The 26,263-nt window shown below is 32.0% G+C and overlaps 1 protein-coding gene across 1 annotated transcript in view; it reads right to left on the bottom strand.

Moving 5' to 3' along the window:
• The window catches only part of LOC114327892 (elongation of very long chain fatty acids protein 1), a 65,095-nt gene that overhangs the window by 16,758 nt on the left and 22,074 nt on the right, over positions 1-26,263 (bottom strand). The window contains exons 2-4 of the mRNA XM_028276608.1: positions 15,676-15,863; positions 3,853-3,972; positions 475-717 (exon numbers count right to left, since the gene is read on the bottom strand). Of these exons, the coding sequence (XP_028132409.1) occupies positions 475-717; positions 3,853-3,972; positions 15,676-15,863 (551 nt within the window). The remainder of the gene's footprint in view (positions 1-474; positions 718-3,852; positions 3,973-15,675; positions 15,864-26,263) is intronic.

Genomic DNA, 26,263 nt, shown 5'->3' with positions numbered 1-26,263 from the left:
GGAGTTTTCTTTGAGATCCCCTGGACGTTCCATGTCGCAAAAATCATTTTCCTTTTTCGTAGCATTTTTAGTCGTCGTATATCAGTCCTGTTCCGAGGCCGGATTCTTTTGTAATTTGCCGTTTATTAATTTTTAATAAACTCTTGGAAAATTACTCGTTTCAGCTATTTCACAGCACCTAAAGTATTTAAGTAGATATTGATACACATTTTGTGTGTACATTTAGATACCTAGTACAAAGCTACATCAGTAAGTTTCCTTAGAAATATTTAAAAAACAATTTTTTTATAGTAAAATACAATTATAAAATTTGGTTTTGATAGACCCCACCCGTGCATTCTTGTCACACGAATTCGTGTTACGACAAAAGAGACACCTGTGGAAAGGAAAGTTAAGTATCACAGGTTGCGTACAAAGCATTTTCTTCCTAAACTTTAAAATAAATAAATTGTGTAACAAATAAATATTACTTACAATCTGTACTAATGTTAAACCCTTCTTTATTGAGGTATACTTGCCCCATCTGGAATCTATAGCACTCAATAAATAGTAAACATACATAAGGACATGTGTTAGTGAATTTAAACCTCCAATTATTATTGTAGTGTCTCCATAGTCATATCTAAAGCCCAAGAAAGCACCGCAGAGTATAGCAGTATGGTGATATATGTGAAGAAAACTAGCTTGCTGATACTTTTTCCTCAATATGAAAAAAACCTAGAAAATATAAAACTTTTACATGGTATATCAAAGGTAAAGTTCATTGGGTATGCAGCTGGAAATGAAAGCCAAAGTGTACTATTTTCAACTAGCTCGCAATATTTCGTTTAATCTCTTAAGCATCATCTGGCGAAGTGTTGGATGGGCTTGTAGGCCTAGATGTAAAAAGAGTTCCCATGAAAAAAGTCAGAGAGAAAAACCAACATTGGATTTAGTGTACAGTGAAGGCATAATAACTTACACAACCAAGTGGGTTATTTTCCGTGTGTGCCGGTGTAGTCAAAATTACTTAAATTATCATTTGGAACAAACAGTTTTACAAATACATAGACGAAACATTTCATAAATTAATATTTTGGTGTTGCCATGTTGAGAGGTGGACGTGAAATCCTGGCTTTTTCCCATTGTCAATGCACGGCTCACCTGGACACTTGAAAAGTCAAATCTACTGATACATAAACAAAATGGTTTTAGATAAAACCGATCAGGCATAGTAGGTAATATTCTAGACTTAGAAAGCGATATTCAGGAAACTCTAGCAATTCGACAACTTTGAATAGTAATATTTTTTGATTTAAAGAAAGCATTCAACACGTGCTGGAGGTACAATATTTTGAAAAAACTGCAGTCATGGAATATCCGAGGTAATTGTCTAGAATTTATTAAAGACTTTTTGCGATACAGAACATTTCGAGTAAGGGTTCAAAACTCACATTCTATAGAATATATTAAAGAACTCCTAAAGGATCAAAAATTAGCCCTACACTATTCTTAATCGCTATAAATGATACAATTAAAATTTTGCAAAAACCTCTGAAAGCTCGCGTTTATGCAGATATTTTAGTAGTTTACATCAAAGGCAAAAACCCCTCTCTTATGTCGAAATCACTACAACATTTTCTACAACAACTAGAAGAATGGTCCCATGACACAAGATTTAAATTTTGCGTATCCAAAACAGTGGGGATAGTATTCACCAATAAACCCGCTTTCAGCACACCAACATTGAAAGTTTATAATTCAACTATCATGTTTAAAATAGACGTAAAATTTATGGGAATGTGGTTGGATCAAAAACCGTCTTGGAAAAAACATATAAATCAAATAGTCGCATCTTGCAATAAAATATTAAATTTATTAAGAACATCACCTAACAGGGACTGGGGCCTTGATTATGATACCCTAATCAGCCTATATAAAGCTTTAATTAGATCTAAAATAGACTATGGCTCCATTGCGTACATATCTGCATCCGAGAAAACACTAAAACCCTTAGATAGTATACACAATGCAGCATTAAGACTTGCCTTGGAAGCATTTAGAACAACACCGGTAGACAGTTTGTATAGTGAAACCGAAGAACCTTCTTTATTCCATCGTCGCATTTATTTAACATTAACTCATGCAACTTCTATAGCTTCAAATTCAAACAGACCTCTTTTTGATACCACATTCAATAATAAATATACGTCTCAAAATAGACCTATTTCACACAAACCTTTCCATGAGAGAATTCGATTTTATCTAAGATATTTAGAAGTAAACTTTCCAAATATATTCCCAATAAATTTGGATCATCCCCTTCCTTTGAAAACTGATATCCCCCAAATAAATTATAATCTTACTGCATTTAGTAAGTATTCAGCAAATCCAGCTGTTTTTAACACTATCCCTACTTCAATCATAACCAAAGATGGAGATAATTGCTAAAAGATATACACAGATGCATCAAAATGTAATACAGGAGTAGGTGCTGCATACGTAACCCCTAACAATCAATATCATTTTAGACTTCCCAAATATTTCAGTATTTTTCCTGCTGAACTTTATGCAATACTCAAAGCCCTTGAACATGTCAACAAAAATAAAATACCAAAATGCTTGATCCTAAACGATTCATTCGGTGCTTTACAAACTTTAAATCATGTGTATCCTAAAAGCCCCCTAGAGAACATGGTAAAATCTGAACTAGAACAGGCTCAAGAAAATTCCAGACTCATTACCTTCGTATGGATCCCATCTCATATAATATTGGTATTGATGGAAACGAAGCAGCAGATCAGTACGCCCGTAAAGTGTCGGAAAGTGTCGAAACAGAGGTAACGGAGTGTCGAAATCTCGCGGGTGACATAAAATCGTATTTTAGAAATCTAATCACGAGTAAGTGGAACCAATAATGAAAATATTCACAGACATCTTCAAGAACAATCAAAGATAATGTTTACCCGCGGCTACCGAGAATACGAACCCGAAAACTTCAAACTGATATCACACGTCTGCGTATAGCTGACACAAGATACACGCACGCTCACCTGTTTACAAGAGACAATCCCCCTAAATGTGAAATATATGACGAAATAAATAATGTAAAACATTTTTTAATTGACTGTCTACTTTTTACAAATGAACGAATCAGATTCAATATTCCTAACAACAACAACAAACTTTTAAGCACAGATTGTTACTATGACAATATCGGAAACAATTTAAAAAATATAGGATTATAGAATCTGTTACCGGAATTTTATATCTACACTGTATTCCTAATTTTAGAAACATAATGTAATTATAATAATATCGCTAATTATTTAAAACTCATAGGATTATATTATAGACTGTAAGTAATTGGAACTGTACTCCTACACTGTATTCCCGCTAATCACTTCATGGTGGATGCGGTAAATTTTTCAATAAAAAAATATTCCGAATTACAACAATAACATTTTAAAATACCGTACCCGTTACATATATTTCATAAATCGCGCTGACAATGCAATAAAACACACTGAATCGTCCAAACCTAAAATATCGAACCAACTAAAAAATATCCAGCCTCTCGATACCAAATTAAAACAAGTAAATCGATATGGATACCGTAGCGACATCTGCTAAAAATAATTCGAAGTTTTATTTCCGGAGAAATAAAACCTATAATTGGACCAATTTCTGGTTACGTCTATTCGTGGTTTCTATTACTCTCAATCCAAACCAATGATGAATGAAAGAAGAAACGGGGAAGTCTAAACGTTACACACCTGACTTCCTGTCTATTACAGGTACAGGTTATACAATACAATAATTATTGTATTATATTATTAGAACTAATAAATTAATATATTATATACTACTTACTGTTTCAACACAATCGAGTATTTTTAGAAAATAATAATGTTTCCTTGTATCTGATACAAGATTTTTCTCTGTCGTGTCTATACATATCCAATTTGAATTTGAGAAATAAACACATGTGGCCTAAAATATATTAAATATTAATTACATCATAACATAACATAAAACCGTTAAAAATATTTTATTGATGGCACCCAGCGAAGTGTTCTATACTAAATTTACAATCAAGATGCAGTAGAAATAGACAAACCAAGACACGTTAAATGCTAATAGGAGCACTCTCGAATCATAATTTACAATGTATATACTATTGTGGATCAATCTATCAATCAAAGATAGAATAAAGATTTTATTTTTTAATATAACGCGGGCCCATAAATTTGATACACCCTGTATATTGATTTGTAAATATTTATTAGAAGTTAGTTGTCACGCAAGGTGGTTTCTCCTTAATGAAGTTTTCCATGAAGAATTAAAAATATTTTTGTAAATAAAAAGTGAAGTGAAAGTTATTTAGGATTATAATTTTAAACCGATTGTTTATTACGGAAAAGGGAAATCCACAGGTAGATGTAATTATTAGTTTTTAGAAAAATAGAGGTAAAGAGAATTGGAATTTTAAATATGTTTGTTTAATGACAGGAATATTTAGATAATTTCCGAAAGGTCATTAGTTTTGAGTAGAAATATTGTTTGAAATAATGACTGGGTTTTTCGATTGAAACAGAGGGAGGTGGAGAGAGAAATGTTTCTGATTGGTTTGGCAATTTGGAATGGGGAAAGTTTTGTTTGAATATTGAGATATTTTTGGGAAGAGGACATTGTATTACCGGTATCCGAAAGGGGCAGTCAAAAGTTTTCGTGAGTAGTTCAGCAGCAAGTACTAGTGTTTTGTTTTGATAGTGGGAGTAGCCGAAAAGTGGTACGAGAGACAAATCAAATCGAGAAGAAATACCTCTTTGAGTATGTACAGTCCAAGACAGTAAGTTACAAGAATTATCATTATAAAAATTATTTGTGACACCAAGTAAAAAAGATACTTGGGTCTCAGGAGATTATTGTTGAGAGAAAGAACGGAGAGAGTTTTGGAGTTTATTGAACGAGTACTGGCAAAAAAGAGGCCTGGCTTGTGTTTTGGAGAAATAGTTGCTGGTATCCTGCTGGATTGTTTGCTGAGAACGGTGAGGGCTTTGATTGGTAGCCTAACATAATCAACAAGGAGGAGCTGTTTGGGTCAAGAGGAGACATCATTGTGTGTGAATCAAAAAGGTCAGTCAATAACCTATGTGATAGATTTTCTTTATAATCAGAAGTTAAATTTTTTTACGTAAAAGCATATTCATTTAAGATTCCAACATTTCAAAAATTTAATAGGAAGTATAATTAATTTGCGAATACCAAATTTGTTTGTTTAGCTTGTTTTATTAATGGTATCAAGAACAAAGCGGTAAATATTTGTTTTCTTCTTCTTCTTCAGGTGCCGTCCTCGTTCCGAAGTTTGGCTATCATCAAGGCTATGCGTATTTTTGATACCGTAGATCTAAATAATTGGCAGCTGCTGCACTTGTACCAATCTCTTAAATTCTTCAACCATGAATGTTTTCTTCTGCCAATGGATCTTTTACCTATGATTTTTCCCTGAATAATTAATTGTAGTAGCTGGTACTTTTGTCCCCTCATTATATGTCCCAAGTATTGCAGTTTGCGCTTTTTAATAGTAAGCGCAAGTTCTTTTTCTTTCTGCATCCTTCGCAACACTTCCATGTTTGTCACTCTCTCTGTCCACGATATTCTCAGTATCCTGCGGTACATCCACATCTCGAATGCTTCTATTTTCCTTGTATCGATCTTTTTCAGTGTCCAAGCTTCCATTCCATAGAAAAGAACTGACAGCACGTAACATCTCATCAGGCGAATTTTAAGATTTAAACTTAGCTCTCTTCCGCATAAAACTATTTTCATTTTGGTAAAAGTAGCTCTAGCTTTTTCTATTCTGATCTTGATTTCTTCAGAGTTGTCGTTGTTTTCATTAATCACAGTTCCCAGGTAATTATATTTTCTAACACGCTCAATTCTTCAATTCTTCTCAAATATTTGTTTGACTTAGATTAATTTATATGGTAAAAGTTTCTTTTGGACAGTTATGCCCATAGAATTTAATTGATAAATTTACAGAACATTGCTTTTGATAATAAAGGTAATTGTATGTTTTTATTTATGATTTTTCTATTTATTTCCTTTTCCTATTTTATCCCGATGAGGATCAACTAAGAGATACTGAAGCCACGAGAAAGGATAAGTATAATCTAATTTAATTATTTTTTTTTATGACAAAAAGGCACCCTGAGAATTTTTATTAATTTTTATGTATGATTTGCGACAATTAAATAATTAATCAAATAAATAATAATTAATATCAAAGTAATAGAAAGAATGGTCATAACAACATGGCGAGCCAACGTGTGGTGTGAAAGTATCTCTGGTTGTGAATTTGAAGGGATAGGAAACGGAAAAACAGGTGAAGGAAAATTTATTTGCCCGTCGGAAAAAGTTGATATATTTGAAATTTATGAAATATTTGTTTATTTTATCTAGGTACAATTTTACATATTTATTTTATTTTTGACTAATTTGAATTTTGATAAATTTAAAAATTTGTGTGATAAATTGTTTATATTTGGGGAGAGAAAAATTTTCGTATCTACAGCATACAGGGTATTTTCGAATTTCGTATCAGGCGGGGATAAATTTTAACTACATGCCGAACACCAGAAGCAAAAGCAAAGAAAACAAATAAACAAGAGGAACATTTGGAACAAGAAAACATTTGGAACAAGGAGAACATATAGAACAAGAAGACATATAGAAGGAGAACATATAGAAACAACAATCATGGCATCAGAACAACAGGAATTATCAGGAATAGATAAATTATTACAACTGATGCAACTCCAATCACAAAAAATGGATAAAATGGATAAAAATCAGGAAGAAACATCAAATAAGATGGATAAAAATCAACAGGAAACAAAACAAGCAATATAAGAGAACAATAAGAAAATAGAGGAAGGCATAGAAAAGTATGAAAAGGAAATAAAAGGATGTTTGACAACAATGAAAAACGAGATAGAACAACAAGAAATGAAAATTAAAGATCACATGCAAGAACAAGAAATGAGAATGAAGGATCACATGAAAGAACAAGAAATGAAAATTCAAAATAAAATGGAGGAGTTAACAAATTGCCAGAAAAAGGAACTAGAAAATTTGGAAAATAAGTTGGAAAATGCTATTCAAGTAGACAGAGAAGAAGTGGAAAAAATAATCACAGAAATAGAAAAACAAGTCACCGAAAACAAGACGCAACAGAATTTCGGAGAAAGAAGGGAAACGATTATCTCTAGTACAGAGGATGTGAAAATAAGATTTGGCGGGGATGTAAAAAAATTACACCCAGTAATTTTCATAAATAATTTAAAAAAGAACGTACGACACATCGGTAACTTCGAAACAGCCAAAGAAACGATAAGGAACCATCTTAAAGATGAGGCGAGTTTATGGTTTGATAGCAAAGAAGAAGAATTGGACAATTGGCATAAATTCGGACAAATGCTCCTGAATTATTTCTGGGGAAAAATACAACAGATAGAAATAAACAAGGAGTTGCAAAATGGAAGGTACCAAGATAGAATGGGTATTTCAGAAAAAACATATGCACTACAATTATACAACAATGCAAAACACCTACACTACAATTATTCGTCCGAACAGATAGTAGAACTGATAGCCAGACATTTTGAAGATACCTTAGAAGATCACATAACTTTACAAAACTACAAATATATCGACAGTTTGTGTCAATTCATACAAATACGAAAAGCAAAAATGAGAGAAAGACAAATAAGAAGATCGCAAGAAAATTATAGACAACGCGAAAATCAAGACTATAGAGATAGGGGACAAAACTCTAGGAGAGATTATACAAGAAGAGAATTTATTCCGAGGAGGGAAAACGAAAATAGAGACAACGGAAGAGGAAACTATGAACAAAGAAATCGGCAATGGAACGAAGACAGATATCGAGAAAACCAGAATAGAAATAACACCCGCACATATCAAGAATACAGAAATGATAATAGAAGGAATGAACAGGAAAATCGCGGAAACCGATACGGGTCCGACAGACCAAGAGAAAATAGAAGAGCGGTAAACAATACGCAAATAGGTGAATATGAGGATGAGAGACAAAGTGATGAAAGAATTTTTTGCCACCCGAAGGAATTTATTAAATTAGCAGGAAATAATGATAAAAGAAGTGGAGTAAATTTAAAATTTGTAGATGGTTTTATCAATGAGAAACCGATTAAAATTATGATTGATACTGGTTCGGAAATTACATTGATTAAGAGGAAATTAATAGAAGAGGTTGATTTAACGAATTTAATTTACAAAATTCCCAGGGTAAATTTAGTGGGCGCAAATAACAGGACTTTGGCAACTATAAATGAAGGAATACGAATAAGGTTACGATTGGGCAAGAAATTTTATGCACTACAATGTGTTATAATGCCGAACATGATACATGATATGATCGTAGGAGTGGATGAATTGTCAGAAAAATATGTGGTGATAGATTTCAAAAATAATACGATGAAAGTCACAGAGGAAAAATAAGAAGAACAGGACATTCTGGAAATGGACAAGGAACATGAGAAACGGAAAAAGGCTAATGTAGACAAAAAACAAACGGTGGAAATGAATTTGGCAATGAAGCAATGACAGAAAAGAAAGAGGAGAAAGCTGCAGAAGATAAATAAAGACAATGAAGCCTGGGATTCCTCGAAAAAAGAGATGAGCCCAGAAGAAGAAAAAAGAGTGACAAAAGGAAACGAAGCTTGAGATTCTTCAAAAGAAGAGATGAGCCCAGAAGAAGAAAAAGAAGAAGAAGAAGAAAAAAGATTGACAAAAGAAAATGAAGCTTGGGATTACTCAAAAGAAGAGGTGAGCCCAGAAGAAGAAAAAGAAGAAAAAAGATTGACACAAGAAAATGGAGCTGGGATTCCTCAAAAGAAGAGATGAACCCAGAAGAAGAAGAGATCAGAATAGAAAAAGAAGGCGAAAGAGATACCATTGAAACTGTGGTATTTGAAGAAGAAGTATGCAAAATGGAGGAGGCAGAATACACAATAAACATGTGTAAAGAATCGGAAGAAAACGAAAGAAAATTGATATGTGGAGAAGAAAAAGAGAAGGAACTGCGTGTAATATTGAGGGAGTATGAAAATTTAATAAATGAAGAAAACAGAGTAGCCAAAAAGTATGAACATTCATTTGAGGTTAAAGACTTAGGAAATTTTCGATCGAAATCTTATCCTATCCCACCTAAGTACAGACACTGGGAAAAAGGAAGCAATTGTTTTTCAGGTGGGACTCAATATTTTGACACAATAGAAAAGTGTTGTTGTCGAGAGAAAATCATTTTTTGTTGCACTTATTAATAACGATTTTATCTCAAAACAAGGCGGGGATGTTATTGTGTTTCAATTTATTAATCAAAGATAGAATAAAAATTTTAATTTTTTGAATATAACGCGGGCACATAAATTTGATACACCCTGTATATTGATTTGTAAATATTTATTAGAAGTTAGCTTTCACGTAAGGTGGTCTCTCCTTAATGATTTTTTCCATGAAGAATATTAAAAACATTTTTGTAAATAAAAGTGAAGTGAAAGTTATTTAGGATTATTATTTGAAACCGATTGTTTATTACGGGAAAGGTAGAAGCCATAGGTAATTAGATCTTAGAAAATTAAGGTAAAGAAAGTTTGGAATTTTAATCTCTTTTTGTTTAATCCCGAGTAAATTTTGTAGAATTTCCCGAAAGTAATTATTATGATGGTAGGAATAATTTTTGAAAGTATGAGTGGGTTTTCGAACGAAAAAAAAAAGAATGGGGAGAGAGAAATGTTTCTGATTGGCTTGGCAATTTGAATTTATATTTAAAATATAAATATAAGTCCCTTTTTAGGGACTTAGGTTTTTACAATATAATCAATTATGGTAGATGAAGTGTTTGTAATCCTGGTAGGAAAATCAATGTGCATTGTTAGACCATACGATTCAAATATATTGACCAGGGATATTTGTGTAGCACAAGCAGCAACATAATTAATGTTGAACTCCCCGCATAAAACTTTTTTGCTTTTATGGGGCAGGTCATCTAACAAATTAAGCAGATTCTGAAAAAATAGTGCCACCGAAGAGTCAGGTGATCTATAAATGCAAATAATGTAAAGATTAAGCTTCTTACTGTAAACTAAGGAAAACTCAAAGAAATAGAAAGTTATATTTTGGTACCAGAGAAAAATCGTTATTTGTAGAAAGAATTAGGGTGTCCCCATGAGCTGAACTTGGACGATCATACCTAGCAATAGTGGAATACTTTTCTACAAAAAAAGGCTCGTTGTCTTCATGCCAGTGCTCAGTAACTGCAACTATCGGAGTAAACCCTAATTCCTCTAGAAACAGAAATAATTCATCAGTTTTGTATCTTATAGAACGAATAATTTGAGGATTTTAGTCCCTCAGAACACGTCGTGATGTTTAAAAATTTCTTCTTGGAGAGACAGCGGAATAGTAGTTTCGGTGGCATTCACTTGATTTTTGCAGGTGAATAATTCTTTCCGAAGTGAAAAAGGACCTAAAAGCAGCAAGATCAGCGTCTACCTCATCTGCACCAATTAAATAAGCATCGTTAAATTCTAGAAGAATTTTTCGTAGAGCTTCAGTCTTAATAGGAAGACCTTCGGAAGCCAGAAACAGTTTAACACTTGTGTTGGTATATCCTTCATAAAATACTGAAGCAGGTTGGTCGTATAAAAAACAAGATGAATTTTAATGGCTTTTAAGATATCCGGTTCCCTTAATCTGGCTAGAAAATATCGACTATTAGAGTTATTGGTTAATCTAACTCTTGGTGGGGTCAATGGATCCAGATTTATCGATGGTTCTAAAATATCTTTCTTAATGAAATTAATTTGCCTATGGAACGGATCCTTAGATTTGCAAATTTCGATGGCCTCTTTGTCTGTATGTATGTCTGTGCTCTGAACTTCATCTTTATTGTTGCTTAAACTGCTATTTGAATTTTCCAGGCTAATAGGACTTCTGATACTCTTCGAATTCTTATGTGACTCAGATGAAAGTATTGGTTTGGAATACGAAGATTCAATAGACCATTTAATGTTTACATCAGGTGGCCAAATGTCCTTATTAAATAATAGGTTAATAGATGTTCTACATTTTATACCTATTTTTAAGGAAGAAAAGGTTGCTGTGTCGGCATCTTTAAAGAGGGCATAACATATTATATATTCCTTGATACCTAGCGTCTCTTTAATATAGTGAACCACTTTTGTATAGGGGTGTATATTGGGCTCAAGTTACTAATAACTACAAAGTGATATTTATCTTCTGTAATTCTTAACTTTTGTTCTGGACTTGCTTCGAAATGTTGAGGCTCTTCAGTTTGGGTACTTAAGGTGGCAAAACATGTATTTTTCTTTAATACCTATTTTTTCGTTTGTAAGATATATAGACTTTTGGCAAGATTGCTCATTTGATTCGATATTTCATTGATATTTGAAGATAGCCTTTCTAATCTCGACTTAATATCAGTTGAATTTTATTCTTGGATTTGAACCTTAATAGTCTCATCTGAACCGCTGAAAAAAACCGACGATATATTGACAATATTATGTTCCATCTGCCTAACAGATTTTAAAGCTTTTCAGGATTCAACAGGTTATTTATTTTAGGATCTCGTCATTTTTTTTTTAGTAAGATAGTCCAGTTTATCGTCATTTTTTGTCAATAAATCGTAAGTCTCAATAAAAAAAGGCAAAATATCAGTAAGTTCTTTAGTAACTTGAGTTAATGCTTCAAAGTTCTCTAGTGGTATCTGATTTTTTGATAAGTTGGTTATATTTTCATTTGAATATCTTAAGCTAGACGAGTCACAAATCGTATAAAAAAATCTTAGATCGGAAAATTTTTGTTGCAATAGGGCTTTTGTGGTCGTTTTATTTAGCCCAGTGTATTTAATACAAAAATTTTTGCGGCAATCTCCATCGCAACGTATTTGATTATATTTATCGGAATCCGCAAATTTGTAGAACATGGTCTCAAGGTTAGATATGCAATAAACTGGGTCGAATGAAAATAAACAAAAAACAGAAACACTTACGCTAGTATTCACAAGACTCCAAAACAAAACAATAGAACAATAACAAAACAAAACATTTAAAAAATGAGCAGCTGACCGTTGAAAATCAAAACACACGTCTGAACGGTGCCACTGTCAAAGACTAACTGTGTTGACAGGGAAGACTAGCGACAAAATTAATCAACAAAAAATATCGGTGTTATAGATTAGTCATAATTAACAATTTTAACTCAAGGGTACAAAAACTCAACACATGTATCATTTTCAATATAGGAGAAATAAGAAAACAATTAAAAAAAAATCAATGGGAAAATCCCAATAGTTGGCTGTATACCATAGTTTAAAAAACCAATACAGAAGTAAAAACTTCGAGATGTATTCTGGTATAAAATCGTTTATTTAAAACTATAAAATGTCATCGATTGCAGAACGTTTTCGTTCTAAACAGAACATCTTCAGTGCCTAGAATGAAGTATTTCCACGTTAGTTTAAAGCAAAAGGTTAAAAATGTGACTGTTAAAATGAAAAATGTGGGAATACTTACATCCTGCCGAGTATTTTGAAACTAGCACACTGTAAATAGTGTTAACATCATCATATATGGTTTACGTAATGTAATATGTTAAAATGTTATGACTACAAGTCGATGTTAATGGATAAAGTGGAACACATGCTAAAAGGGTGCCATGGTTCCCTGCTCGAAGATGCTAGGTACTTGCCAATTCAATGGGCACAGACCAACTGAGAAATTATGAAGTGGATATACAATTTGACAAGGGTGACATGACATGACAAGATAAAGCCAATTTTTGGTTAAAGTTTCATTTGATTTTGGATTTTTTAATAAAATGCGAAGGTTTGTCTGCAAAAATAATTTAAATTATTTGAATAATAAAATCTACTGTAAAGTTTAAATTAGCAACTCTCTATTCAAGAATAACTTATAGATTCATTAAATTTAATGCAGATATATTACATGGTTTAAGTGGTGACGTCATCGGATGTGAAATGACGAGATGAAAGTTGAGTTTTGTTGAAACAAGGAAATACACTACATAATAAAAGATAATTGGACTTGCGTTGGAAAACAAAGCTAAAAAAGCCGAAAAAACCAGAATTTAAGAGTATTTTTATGTGATGAGTTGTTGGTTGCCTAACAAGGCAAGCAGGCAACAGGTTGAAGGTAAACGGTAGAATATTGCGAGAAAACAGTATAATATATACAAAAGGTGGCTATTTATTGTGTTAAATTTATTATTATAGTATTGTAATGAATAATTATGTCTGTTAAAAGTTGGAAAATAGTTGTTAACAAAATTAAATAACTAAAGATTACTGTTAGTGAGCTAGATATATGTGTGAAGGATATCATTGTATATAGTATTGTGAAATGAATAAAAATATGTAATAATATAATAAAATAAAACTATGTGACATAAAGTCTAATTCGTCTTTATGTAGTTTTGAAAGGACTGAATGAATTGGAAGTAATGTATCTTGATAGTCTACCAACATAGAATAAAGAATGTGAATGAAAAGCCCTATTCTATGTTGGTAGATTATCAAGATACATTACTTCCAATTCATTCAGTCCTTTCAAAACTACATAAAGATGAATTAGACTTTATGTCACATAGTTTTATTTTATTATATTATTACATATTTTTATGCATTTCACAATACTATATACAATCATATCCTTCACACTTATATCTACCTCACTAACAGTAATCTTTAGTTATTTAATTTTGTTAACAACTATTTTCCAACTTTTAACAGACATAATTATTCATTACAATAGTATAATAATAAATTTAACACAATAAATAGCCACCTTTTGTATATATTATACTGTTTTCTCGCAATATTCTACCGTTTACCTTCAACCTGTCGCCTGCTTGCCTTGTTAGGCAACCAACATTTCATCACATAAAAATACTCTTAAATTCTGGTTTTTTCGGCTTTTTTAGCTTTGTTTTCCAACGCAAGTCCAATTATCTTTTATTATGTAGTGTATTTCCTTGTTTCAACAAAACTCAACTTTCAGTTTGTCATTTCACATCCGATGACGTCACAACTTAAATCATGTAATATATCTGCATTAAATTTAATGAATCTATAAGTTATTCTGGAATAGAGAGTTGCTAATTTAAACTTTACAGTAGATTTTATTATTCAAATAATTTAAATTATTTTTGCAGACAAACCTTCGCATTTTATTAAAAAATCCAAAATCAAATGAAACTTTAACCAAAAATTGGCTTTATCTTGTCATGTCATGTCACCCTTGTCAAATTGTATATCCACTTCATAATTTCTCAGTTGGTCTGTGCCCATTGAATTGGCAAGTACCTAGCATCTTCAAGCAGGGAACCATGGCACCCTTTTAGCATGTGTTCCACTTTATCCATTAACATCGACTTGTAGTCATAACATTTTAACATATTACATTATGTAAACCATATATGATGATGTTAACACTATTTACAGTGTGCTAGTTTCAAAATACTCGGCAGGATGTAAGTATTCCCACATTTTTCATTTTAACAGTCACATTTTTAACCTTTTGCTTTAAACTAACGTGGAAATACTTCATTCTAGGCACTGAAGATGTTCTGTTTAGAACGAAAACGTTCTGCAATCGATGACATTTTATAGTTTTAAATAAACGATTTTATACCAGAATACATCTCGAAGTTTTTACTTCTGTATTGGTTTTTTAAGAAAACAATTCATAAAGCCATTGTATTACCACACGCGAAAAAAAAACGGAAACTAAAACGCAAATAAATAAGATTTTAAATGATAGGATTACTGAAAATGCAGATAGAGGTCAAGGTAAAATGACAGAACTTCCTAAGGGACTAAAGTCAATCTTAGGATGTTTTTTAATACCAATGATAATGGCGACGCGCGACGCTCGGATTAAATTACGAAATTCAACTTTATATGGTTATGTGGGGCGTGAGGTGATTATAATTTTGGCTTTAAACGTGTCATCACCATGTTAAATTATACTTTCAATTTGAGTCGATTGTGAGATGAAAACGTCAATTAGAAATTTGTTTTGCAATTATTGATGGCTCAATTACGTAGTTTTTAACCTTCCGATGACCAACCTTTTTTTGTTACACGGATGACCAAGGGGGGGGGGGGAATGACCCCAGGTCAAAAATGTCAGAACTAACAATTAACAAAAAAATGAAGGTTTTTTTTTTAATTTTTTAATTTTTTTTTATGGCATGGACTTTATGTCATTCAGCCAGTCACAACATGAGTATTAGTGTCATGTGTAGTGTGTATGTTGAGTAAGTGTCTTGTTACTTTATAAAGTCGACGTCACTAGCGTAAAACTACTTGGAATTACACATAATAGACGCTATGTTACTAAACATCAACTTCAGAATATATTTTTTATTCGTAAAATATAGGGAATTTTTTTTATTTCAAAATATGAGGATATCTAGAATGATATTAAAGTCAAATAAAAAATTAATGAGTTAAAAATTGAAAATACTTTTGAATTTATTAAAGAAAGACATGCGCTGGGGTCACAATTTCCCCCGCTTGGTCATCCGAAGGTTAAACAACATACTTACTTCATATACGATATACGTGTTAAGTATAATTTGAATAAAATTGTAGCAAATTAGAAGATTTTTAATATTATATGGCTTCCTATATTGCATTAGTTTTGGTCCAAGTATTTTAATAGTGAAAAGATATGTAAACAAAAATCCATATAGAAAGTATGGAGATGCTGTAATGTAGCCATCGTGTCTTGGATCTGAAACAAAATTTAAATAACAGAAAAAGACGTAACATTATGTTGTTGTACGCTAGGTACATACACTTCTGAACAATTGAGTACATTGAAAAAAAATTAAAATTGCATGAAGCATTTAATTCTTAGCCGAGCGCTTTTGGCTATCAAGTTCATTTTCAGAAATATGCTACAATATTGTGATTAGCTGGGCACACACGAAGGTGATTTTTAACAGATTTGGACTGCCACCGACCAATCCCTTTATGAATTCCTGTATTTTATCTGCACGTTTATGTCCCCCGACATTCTAGATCGCCCGTAGTTTTGTTCTATCGCGGGACTGATCTGTATGTTTGTACGCGACGGAAGGACGACCATGTAAACGATTCATCAATTTGTAATTTGGGTATCGATTACACTGTGTTTTTCACGTTTCTTATCTCTGTGAATGCTTTCGTTATTCGTATAATATACCATGTGAAATGTGTATTATGCACATTCCATCAAAATCTTCATTCAAAGTTAAGAATATACATAATTTTAATTAACGAAAACTGCATTTACTATGCGTATAATTTTAAAATAGTTTTTTTCACTTCATGAAAAAAGTTCAATTTGGACTTGTCTACTTTCGTCCGCCGACTACACATATGCTCAAACCACTGCCTTAAGGATACCAGAATTAAATTAATATTAACTCTTTCCGACTTCTAACATGGCCTGCTATGAAACTTGACCTGGTCCGTTAAAATACTCTGTCTATTTTTGACGATTAGTTTTTGCAACACAGCAAAATCCCTTTGCCTTAAGAGTGTGGGCGCAAAATTTGCTTGCAATGCTTTTTAGAAGCTTCATTTTTTTCGAATCCTAAAAACCTAATAAATATTTTAGAAAAATTTAAACTCAGATTAAAAGATTACATTGTTACCGAGGGCCGAAAGTCCAATATAATAAACAAAATGTTTCTTTATGAGATAGTTGAAATTAAAAATTACACTCAATTTTCTATTTTTACCCTTGTAACGTATTCAAATAAACATTATAGAAGTTTTCAGGGACTTTTGGCCCTCTGTAATAATGTCATCTTTCATTCTGCGTTTACATTTTTCAAGAATACTAATTCGTTTTCTCAGGATTCGAAAAAAAAATTAATGCTAAATGTATTCAGTATTCATGCTAAATGCTAAAAGCACTGCAAGCAAATTTTGTGCCTATCCACTTAATTCACGGAGTAAAGATATGTGTCCATATTTTTTTCTCTCCTTCATCAAATTTTTAATCCGATTTTTTGATCGATTTACTTGGCCTTTTTGTTCCTTTGAGACTTTATTATTTTATATACGCATAAAATATCCAACGTCCATTCCAGTCCCCACGAAATATGACGAAACTGCCCACTAACTAAGGGGAGTCCAAGCGGGGATTTTTGCAGTTACTCGAGCGCGTCAGATTATTACATGGGGAGAAACCTTGTACCCTGAAAATGTACCTCTACCATATATTGGCTATTAATGCAGGGGAGTTCGTTAAGGGGGGGGGGGTCGAAAAAAATAATCTATACTTAGAAAAACTCGAAATCGTCAGATTAAGATAAGGTAAGTAGTCCAAAAAGCCACTGCGCATCCGCTAGGAAAAATATTCCGATTCGGATTTTTTGCACAATCTTACTCAAAAAGGAACTCTTTTAACAAATTTGCATGTTGCGAGGACCAAAAGTGGGTCAAAAATTTTTTAAACGTTTTTTTTGTTTTTTTCCTAAAATTATTTTTTTTGCATGGAACAAAGTTTTTTAGGTTTTTTGGATCATTCCAAACAGAAAAGGTCTTTAGTGACATTTCTCTAAAGTTGATAGTTTTTGACATATAAGCTATTAAAAATTGAAAAATTGCGAAATCGGCCATTTTTAACCCTCAAAAACTATGTGAAAAACTGAAAATTTGAATGTTGCCAAAGCAGGTAGATATTCTTTAAACATCAATTGATGAAATCCCGAAGAGTATTTTGCAGTACAAGATTCAAAACTCCTCTGGTTTTTAATTGTTAATCAAGCGTGCGCGACACTATTTTATACCGACAGTATGGTGCAAATGAAAGGAGTAAATTCGTTATTTCGTAAACCGGCGATTTTAAGAAAAAATCCCGAAACAGGTCGATTTTTATTTTTAAGTTATGATATTGTGGCATATATGGTATACCAGTGACGACATCCATCTGCGCGTGATGACGTAATCGATGATTTTTTTAAACGAGAATAGGGGTCGTGTGCTAGCTCGTTTGAAAGGTTCTTCAATTTTATATTCAGTAATATAAACATGTATATAATTATTTATACAGGGTGTCCTTCTACTTCTTTTTTGTCAAATAATTTAATTTAATAAAAAATTTTTGGACACCCTGTATATATAATTATGTAAATGTTTATATTACTGAATAGAGAATTGAAGAACCTTTCAAATGGGCTAGCACACGACCCCTACTCTCATTTAAAAAAATCATCGATTACGTCATCACGCCCAGATGGATGACGTCACTAGTATACAATATATACCACAATATCACAACTTAAAAATAAAAATCGACCTGTTTCGGGATTTTTCCTTAAAGTCGCCGGTTTATGAAATAACGAATTTATTCCATTCATTTGCACCATACTGTGTATACACATGTCATGCAACGGTGGAAAATAGTGTCGCGCACGCTTGATTAGCAATTAAAAAACAAAGGAATTTTGAACATTGCATTGCAAAAAACTTTTCAGGATTTCATCAATCGATGTTTTAAGAATATCTGCCTACCTTGGCAACATTCAAATTTTCAGTTTTTCACATAGTTTTTGAAGGTTAAAAATGGCTGATTTCGCATTTCTTCAATTTTTAATCGCTTATAATATGTCCAAAAACTATCAACTTTAGAGAAAAGACACTACAGACCTTTTCTGTTTGGAATGATCCAAAAAACCTAAAAAAACTTTGTTCCATGCAAGAAAAATAATTTTAAGAAAAAAACAAAAAAAAATTTTAAAAATTTTTGACCAACTTTTGGTCCTGGCAACATGCAAATTTGTTAAAAGGGGTCCTTTTTGAGAGAGATCGTGCAAAAAATCCGAATCGGAATATTTTTCCTAGCGGATGCGCAGTGGCTTTCTGGACTTAAGTACATGCAAAACAGTGTATATTTCACAAATCTGACGATTTGAGCGGGGCGTAAGGAAATGGGTGAGTCCTAAAATTTCACAAGAAAAAAGCGAATATTTCGCGAAATGAATGACAGATCAAAAAACTAAAAAATACGTACTCAATATTTTTCAAAGATCTATCGAATGAAACCAAACACGACTTCTCACGGAGGGGGGTGAGGGGTAGATACAATATTTTAAATACGAATCCCGCGATATTTCGCGAAATGAACACCAGATGGAAAAACTGAAAAATACACTTAAATATTTTTGAAAAATCTATCGCATGACATCAATCACGATCCCCCACGGAGGTGTGGTGGGGGGTTACTTTAAAATTTTAAATAGGAGCCACCATTTTTTATTGCAGATTTGGATTCCTTACGTAAAAATAAGTAATTTTTATTCGAGACATTTTTTCGAATTATGGATAGATGGCGCTATAATGTAAAAACCAATTGTTGGAAATGGAAAATTAAATTAGAAATGGAGAAGTCCCCACTAAAATGGAAAACTTTACTGAACTTTTTTTTGGTTTTAGGAGCTACTCTTCACAACCCAATAGGTCCCCAAAGCGCTCGAATGTCTGCACATTTAGCATACTTTGTTCCCCTACCATAATATCCGATATGCCGCAGACCAAATCGGCGGGAGCGGAATGAGAGATCTAATCGTAGGGATAGATTGTTCAGAAATCCTCTCCATCTGTGCCCAGCTATTGAATGTAAGTTATTATTTAAATTTAACAGTGATTTTAAACTGTTTTTTTTATTTACCGCATTGCCTCGACAACTCATGGGCATTGGCATGGTACAATGGATTTTTTTAATCAGGTACCTAGTGTAATGTGTAGTGTGTGTGTTGAGTAAGTGTCTTGTTACTTAGCAAAGTCGACGTTATTATCTTGGGAAAGAGACGCTAATTGAATCCGAGCGTCTGCGGTACCTCCGGTGAGTACCGTTAAACTGTTTTAAAAATTTTAAAACAGCACTTTTAAATAAATATTACTACAAGAGGGATCCCATCGTTCTTCACTCGCTCCAAAAAAATTCTTCATCCAATCAAAAAAGTTCTAAAAAAAGCTAATAAGAAACAGCGCAAAAAAACACAATAACAAGTTTAGTGAGTGCATGGGTGTAAGCACCCATCCATCTGAACAGCGTTGACATGATAAACAGACTGATTGGAACCGAACTGGAATAGAAATAAACTTATCTTCTTGTTCAGGTGCCATATCAGAATTTTCCGACGTTGGCTATCACCATCGCGAAAGTTTCTCGATCTTCTAGACCAGGGCGCATCTGTAAAAATATTAGTACATTTGGACGTTGAGAGGTGACTCAAATTTTTTTTGAGAAATTGCTTGAAAATAAATCAAATAATAATATTTGTGTTATCCTCCCTCTCAAAAAGGTCCGGAACATTGTTTAAATTATCAAAATGTCAAAAAATTAAGGAAAAATTCGATTTTTTTCTTGGTTTCTTGATTATAACTTTAAAAGTATTCATTTCCGAGAAAAGTTGTAATAAGATAAAAGTTGCGTAATTAAATTTCCTATAATATAGAATTGGTTAAAAATTTAAGAAATAGTCACCCTTGTTGAAAATAGCAAAAATTGTGAAAAAAACATACAAAAACAAGTATTCGCATTTTACGTTTTTCAACCATTTACGCTACACTTAGGACCTTCATATTTCACCCTAAAAAATTTTATGATACAATAAAACAATATTGTAAATTTCATTAAGATCGGTTCGATAGAATTTGCAAAATAAATTTTGCAATCCAGCTTTCGTAAAAAAAAATCATTTTTTCAAAATGTTACAGGACTGAAAATAAAACAGATAGCAAGTTGAAAATTTTTTTGCATATAGAAGTGTACTTTACCTGTCATTTTCAATTTCGCAAAATTAAAATCCCTTAACACCACGGCGTCAGGAAATTTTTTAAATAAACATTAATTGTTGGTGCTACGCGCAGGACAGCGGATAGGTTGCTCTGATTGGGCATTCCAATGACCTTTGATAATGATTGATAAATTTTAATTTTTATGACATTTCGATATAAATAAATAAATTTGTTTATTGCAAAATAAAAACACATACTCTATCCTTTGAAATAACACTTTTATTAGCAAAAACTTTCTTTGTTCATATATTTTAATTTAAATAATAAAAGTTTATTATTTTTAAACATATGCAATTGTTTAAACAATATTTCACAAACAATAATAAAATTAGTTTGATTTTTGTGGAATTAAAAAATTAAAATACAACAAAATATAGAGTAAGAAAATAATATATTAGATAAAGATTGGAACAAATTTTGGTGGCAATCAACCTGTGTGAATCGAACACCGCTGTCCTGCGCGTAGCACCAAAAATTATTGTTTATTTCAAAAATTTTCTGACGCCGTGGTAATTAATCGATTTTAATTTTGATAATTGCAAATGAAAGGTACAGTACATTTCTATAAGCAAAAAAAAAATTCAACTTGCTATCTGCTTTATTTTCAGTCCTGTAACATTTTGAATAAATGAATTTTTTTTTGCGAAAGCTGTATTGCAAAATTTATTTTGCAAAATCTATTGAACCGATCTTAATGAAATTTACAGTATTGTTTTACTGTATCATATAGTTTTTCTGGGTGAAATATGAAGGTTCTAAATGTAGCATAAATTGTTGAAAAACGTAAAATGCGAATACTTGTTTTTGTATGGTTTTTTCGCAATTATTGCTATTTTGTAACTAGGGTGACTATTTTCTAAATTTTTAACAAATTTTATATTATAGTAAATTGAATTACGCAACTTTTATGTCAGTACAACTTTTGTCGGAAATGAATACTGTTAAAGTTATAATCAAAAAACGAAGAAAAAAATCGAATTTTTCCTTCAATTCTTGACATTTTGATTATTTAAACAATGTTCCGGACCTTTTTGGGAGGGAGGATAACTCAAATATTATTATTTGATTTATTTTCAAGCAATTTCTGCAAAAAAATTTGAGTCACCTCTCAACGTCCATCTCAAAACAGATCCGCCCTGGACTATTCTGCAATATGGAATGATTGTCCTGCATTTTATATCTGAGTCCATTTACGAATGTTTTTTAACCAAGAAACTTGTTTTCTTCCTACACCTCTACGGCCCTATATTTTGCCTTTAAGGATCAGTTGTAATATTTTATATTTACTTCCCCTCACTATATGTCCCAGATAAGACATTTTTCGATGTTTAACAGTCTTTAGCAGTTCTCTATCTTTGTTGACCCTCCTTAATACTTCTTCATTAGTTTTTCTTGCTGTCCAGGGTATCTTCAGCATCCGTCTATGAATCCACATTTCCAATGCTTCAATTCTGTTCATGATCGATAATTTTAGCGTCCACACTTCTGCACTATACAAAAGTACGGACCAAACATAGCACATAACCATTCTTTGTCTTAGTTCTAACCTGAGATGATTATTGCAAAGAAATGACTTCATTTTCATAAAAGTAGTCTTAGTCATTGCTATTATACGTTTTATTTCTATGTCTGGATCTAGTCGGTCGGTTATCACAGTTCCCAGATATGTCATTTTGTGAACTTTCTCAACTTGGACTCCGTTTAATGGAAGCTTTGCATCGCAATGTGGGTCACGACTAAATACTAAAAATTTGGTTTTGTTTGAGTTTATTTTAATGCTCATTTACATTAAGTAGTTCCCCGTTGATTTTTATTCCATGTGGCTGTCTTCAAGTGACTTTTTAAATAACTGGTCCGAGTAAACATTAAACAATGTTGGCGACAAAATGCAACCTTGTCTGATTCCTCGTTGTATGGAGAGTTCATCGGTGTAGTTATATACAATAGCAGTTTGTTTTCAGTACAAATTTTTAATGACACGAATATCCTTGTCATCTATTTCGATATTTTTCAGTATTTGCATTAATTTTACATATGTTTAATATACTTTTTTAACTATATTTAATTTTACTATAAAACATGTGACTTGGAACAGACTTTAGAGCTATTTATCTCAAAATGATTTTTAGGCGAAGCAATACAGCACTAATATCGGCCTTACCTCAGAAAAAAAAACGACAAAACGGATCTTAATAATTATTTTTGCATTTCATTTGAAAATGCGCCAGGAAACTTTGTGACTCCTAGCCGTGCGATAATATTGAAAAAGTGGATACAAAAAATGTATTCTAAAAGTGCATCTCAAATAGACAATAAAAAAAAATCGGAACTCGTCAATTATCGGCGGAAATGAGTTCAATTTTGTTACTTGGAGGTTTTTGGGGTTGCTGAAAACGAATATGACGTTAGAAGTGATCACCGGAATACCTGGTGCCCAGGGTACAGTCGGTTCGCAATACTCAGACACAACTGGCTAGTAATTTTAGTAAGTAATTTTGCCAATTTTTTTAAAATTGGCAAAAAATAATTACTTAGTAATTTTGAAAATGTTGACAAAACTGGTAAAAAAAGAATGTGTGTGTACTTTGTACGCAAGTAAGAAGATATTCTTCTATTATATAATAGGTAATTTAAACGAAGTAAATACTTAAAGGGTTATTTGTACTTATTTTATTTAAAAATCAAACTAACTTTCTTATCTACCACTTTCAAAAAAGAAGAATATCTTCAAAAATTATATAATAATATACTTACAGTCATAAAATTTATAAAAAAAATAAAAAAAATAATAACTTGCTTGGGGCTTGAACCCACTTCACGTCGATCGCGCCGTACGAAAGTTGACGCCATTTCAAACTGCACCAAACTCTCGTATACGTCATGAGGGAATATACACAAACTAAACGTTTACACCATAAATTTATATGAATTTAATAAAATTATTAGTTTTATTTTTGTCGAAATAAAATACAACAAAATATAGAGTAAGAAAACTATGTAAATTAAAGCATTGCCTACTAATAGGTAACTACATTATTTTGTTTACATTTTCCAAATAAATAGGTATTGAAACTATTAGGTATTTCCAACTGAAACACTTAGAACAAAAAGAGAACACTTCTGTTGGAGTGAAAGTAAAAAGAAAGATATACTCCAACAGAAGTAAGTAAAAAATAAAGACTAGGTAGCTAATGGGACATAGATGTAGAGAGAGAGCCAGTGTAACAAAAATAAAGAAAACTTCTGTTGGAGTGAAAGCAAAAAGAAAGATATACTTTAACAGAAGTAAGGAAAAAGAATAAAGAAAAGAACTGGTATAAAAATGAAGAGAATGTGGGATGTGTGTAAAGAAAAGGGTGAAGTGGCCTCTACGTTGAGAAGCCGCAATAGGAAAAAATACTACTTTGCAGTTGTACTGAAGAAAGGGGAATTAGAAGGGATAGAAGTAGAAGTGGGAAGAGACAGAGGCAAACTGAATAGAGTTGGCTAGCTATAGATGCAAGAGAGCAACTTGACACTCAAGGATGGATACGGCTCGTTTGCATGCCTGTCGAAGAACAGTAGCTCTATATAGATAGTAATGATGACTAAAAGATGAAATAATAAAATAAGAATAATGTACTGAAAATGAATGGAGATGAATAATGACTAAAAACGAACAAAATAAATAAAACTAACTAATCATGGGCGCCATGAAAATGATCTTCGATCATTTTCCCAGGTATCTTATACTGCTGTCAAATATTAAATATATCAAACCTGTAATAATGAACATAAAGGAGTAATAAAAATAAATGATATACAAAATAAGTAAATATTTATTAAAATAACTACTAGATTTTTAACAATCTCAGAGTTAGACAAGCATATATCATGTAACTCTAAAATGACATAAGTTATACAAGAAGCTATATATATTTTAAAGATAACAACAATAATGTTATCTGTTACAAACTTAAATACCTCTTACATATATATAGGGTACAACTCACATGAGTCTTCTACCAAATGGTTATAGTACGCCTGCTACGTACAACTAAAGGAAACTGACAAAGATGAAAATACTACAAATAAATAGGCCCAAGCCTCACTAAGGGAAAATACAATAATGAATAAATAAAGTTAAATATACAATTGACTAAAGTAGAAATGAAGTTGAGTTAAATACCGACGATGACCTAAATTAACCGAACAAATGGAATAAAGCGAATAACAGTAAAATATTTGGGAAACAAGCTAGTAATATTAAAAAATAAATTTACCCGAATTACATAAACCAATATCAAAGCAATAATAAAGTATTAAAAACCTAATTTTCTCTAGGCTTATTCCTGTGCACAAGAAGTTACCGTAGATACAAAGTTTGGGAACCAAATAATCTAATATACAAATATGTCATATTAAAAAAAAACCAGAGGTAAACTAAATCTGGAAAAAAAATTAATTAACATAGCGCATTAAACCGAGAGTCTGAAATGTAAAAAAAAAACCAATAGTTACTAAAACACACTAATTGTTTCCAAACGAATCCCAATGATTCCTAAAAAGGTTGCAGTTGCATCCTAGAAAATGATGCACCAGGATGGTGCGACCCATGACTCCTGTAGGCCCAGGTGCCAAGACGAAAACTGAGCTGGAACGCTCCCATAGCTTGCTCCCAATTAGACATACTCCCATGATGACTTGACTGTGGCTGTAGTGGTTTCTCTAGGTGGTCAAATAAGGTCTATGATTTCATGGTAGGGTTTCTCCCAAATGGCTAAAAAACATTCCCAGTTTTATTTCTCATTTTCAACATGAGCAAAAAGTAAAGGGAAGAAGAAATAATTGAGGAACTTTTTAGAAGCAATAGTATAGAAAAACCGACCATTAAAACTGGAACAAAAACCAATCTCAGGTAACCTTGAACTGTTTTGAGTGTGAATACATGGACAAATGACATTGAAATGATTTATTTGAGGAAATATCTGTAAAAATATATTGAATTTATAAAATATTGGATGTTGAATAATTTAAAACCTACAGAGAAATGGTAATTATTTTCAATATTAATTTGAGGACTTCAAAAATGTTTGGTTATGTAAAACCAAAAACCACATTAATATAAAAGATCGATATAAAGATAATATAAAGATCGAAATAATCTACATCCTTCCCTTAATAGATTGACTAAGAAAGTTTAAAAATGAACCAAGTATATCTAATGTTCCATAACAAAAAACAAGGCTATACATAAAAAAATTATTATGAAAAAGTAGATCTCACCGAATGATTCCTATTTAGACTCCAACAGGAGTTGTCACCCACATGTCTCCTCACTCCAGACAATCCTTGGTG

The sequence above is a fragment of the Diabrotica virgifera genome, chromosome 8 (genome assembly GCF_917563875.1).
Source record: "Diabrotica virgifera virgifera chromosome 8, PGI_DIABVI_V3a".
NCBI lineage: Eukaryota > Metazoa > Arthropoda > Insecta > Coleoptera > Chrysomelidae > Diabrotica > Diabrotica virgifera.
This window is presented reverse-complemented; position numbering and strand designations above follow the sequence as displayed.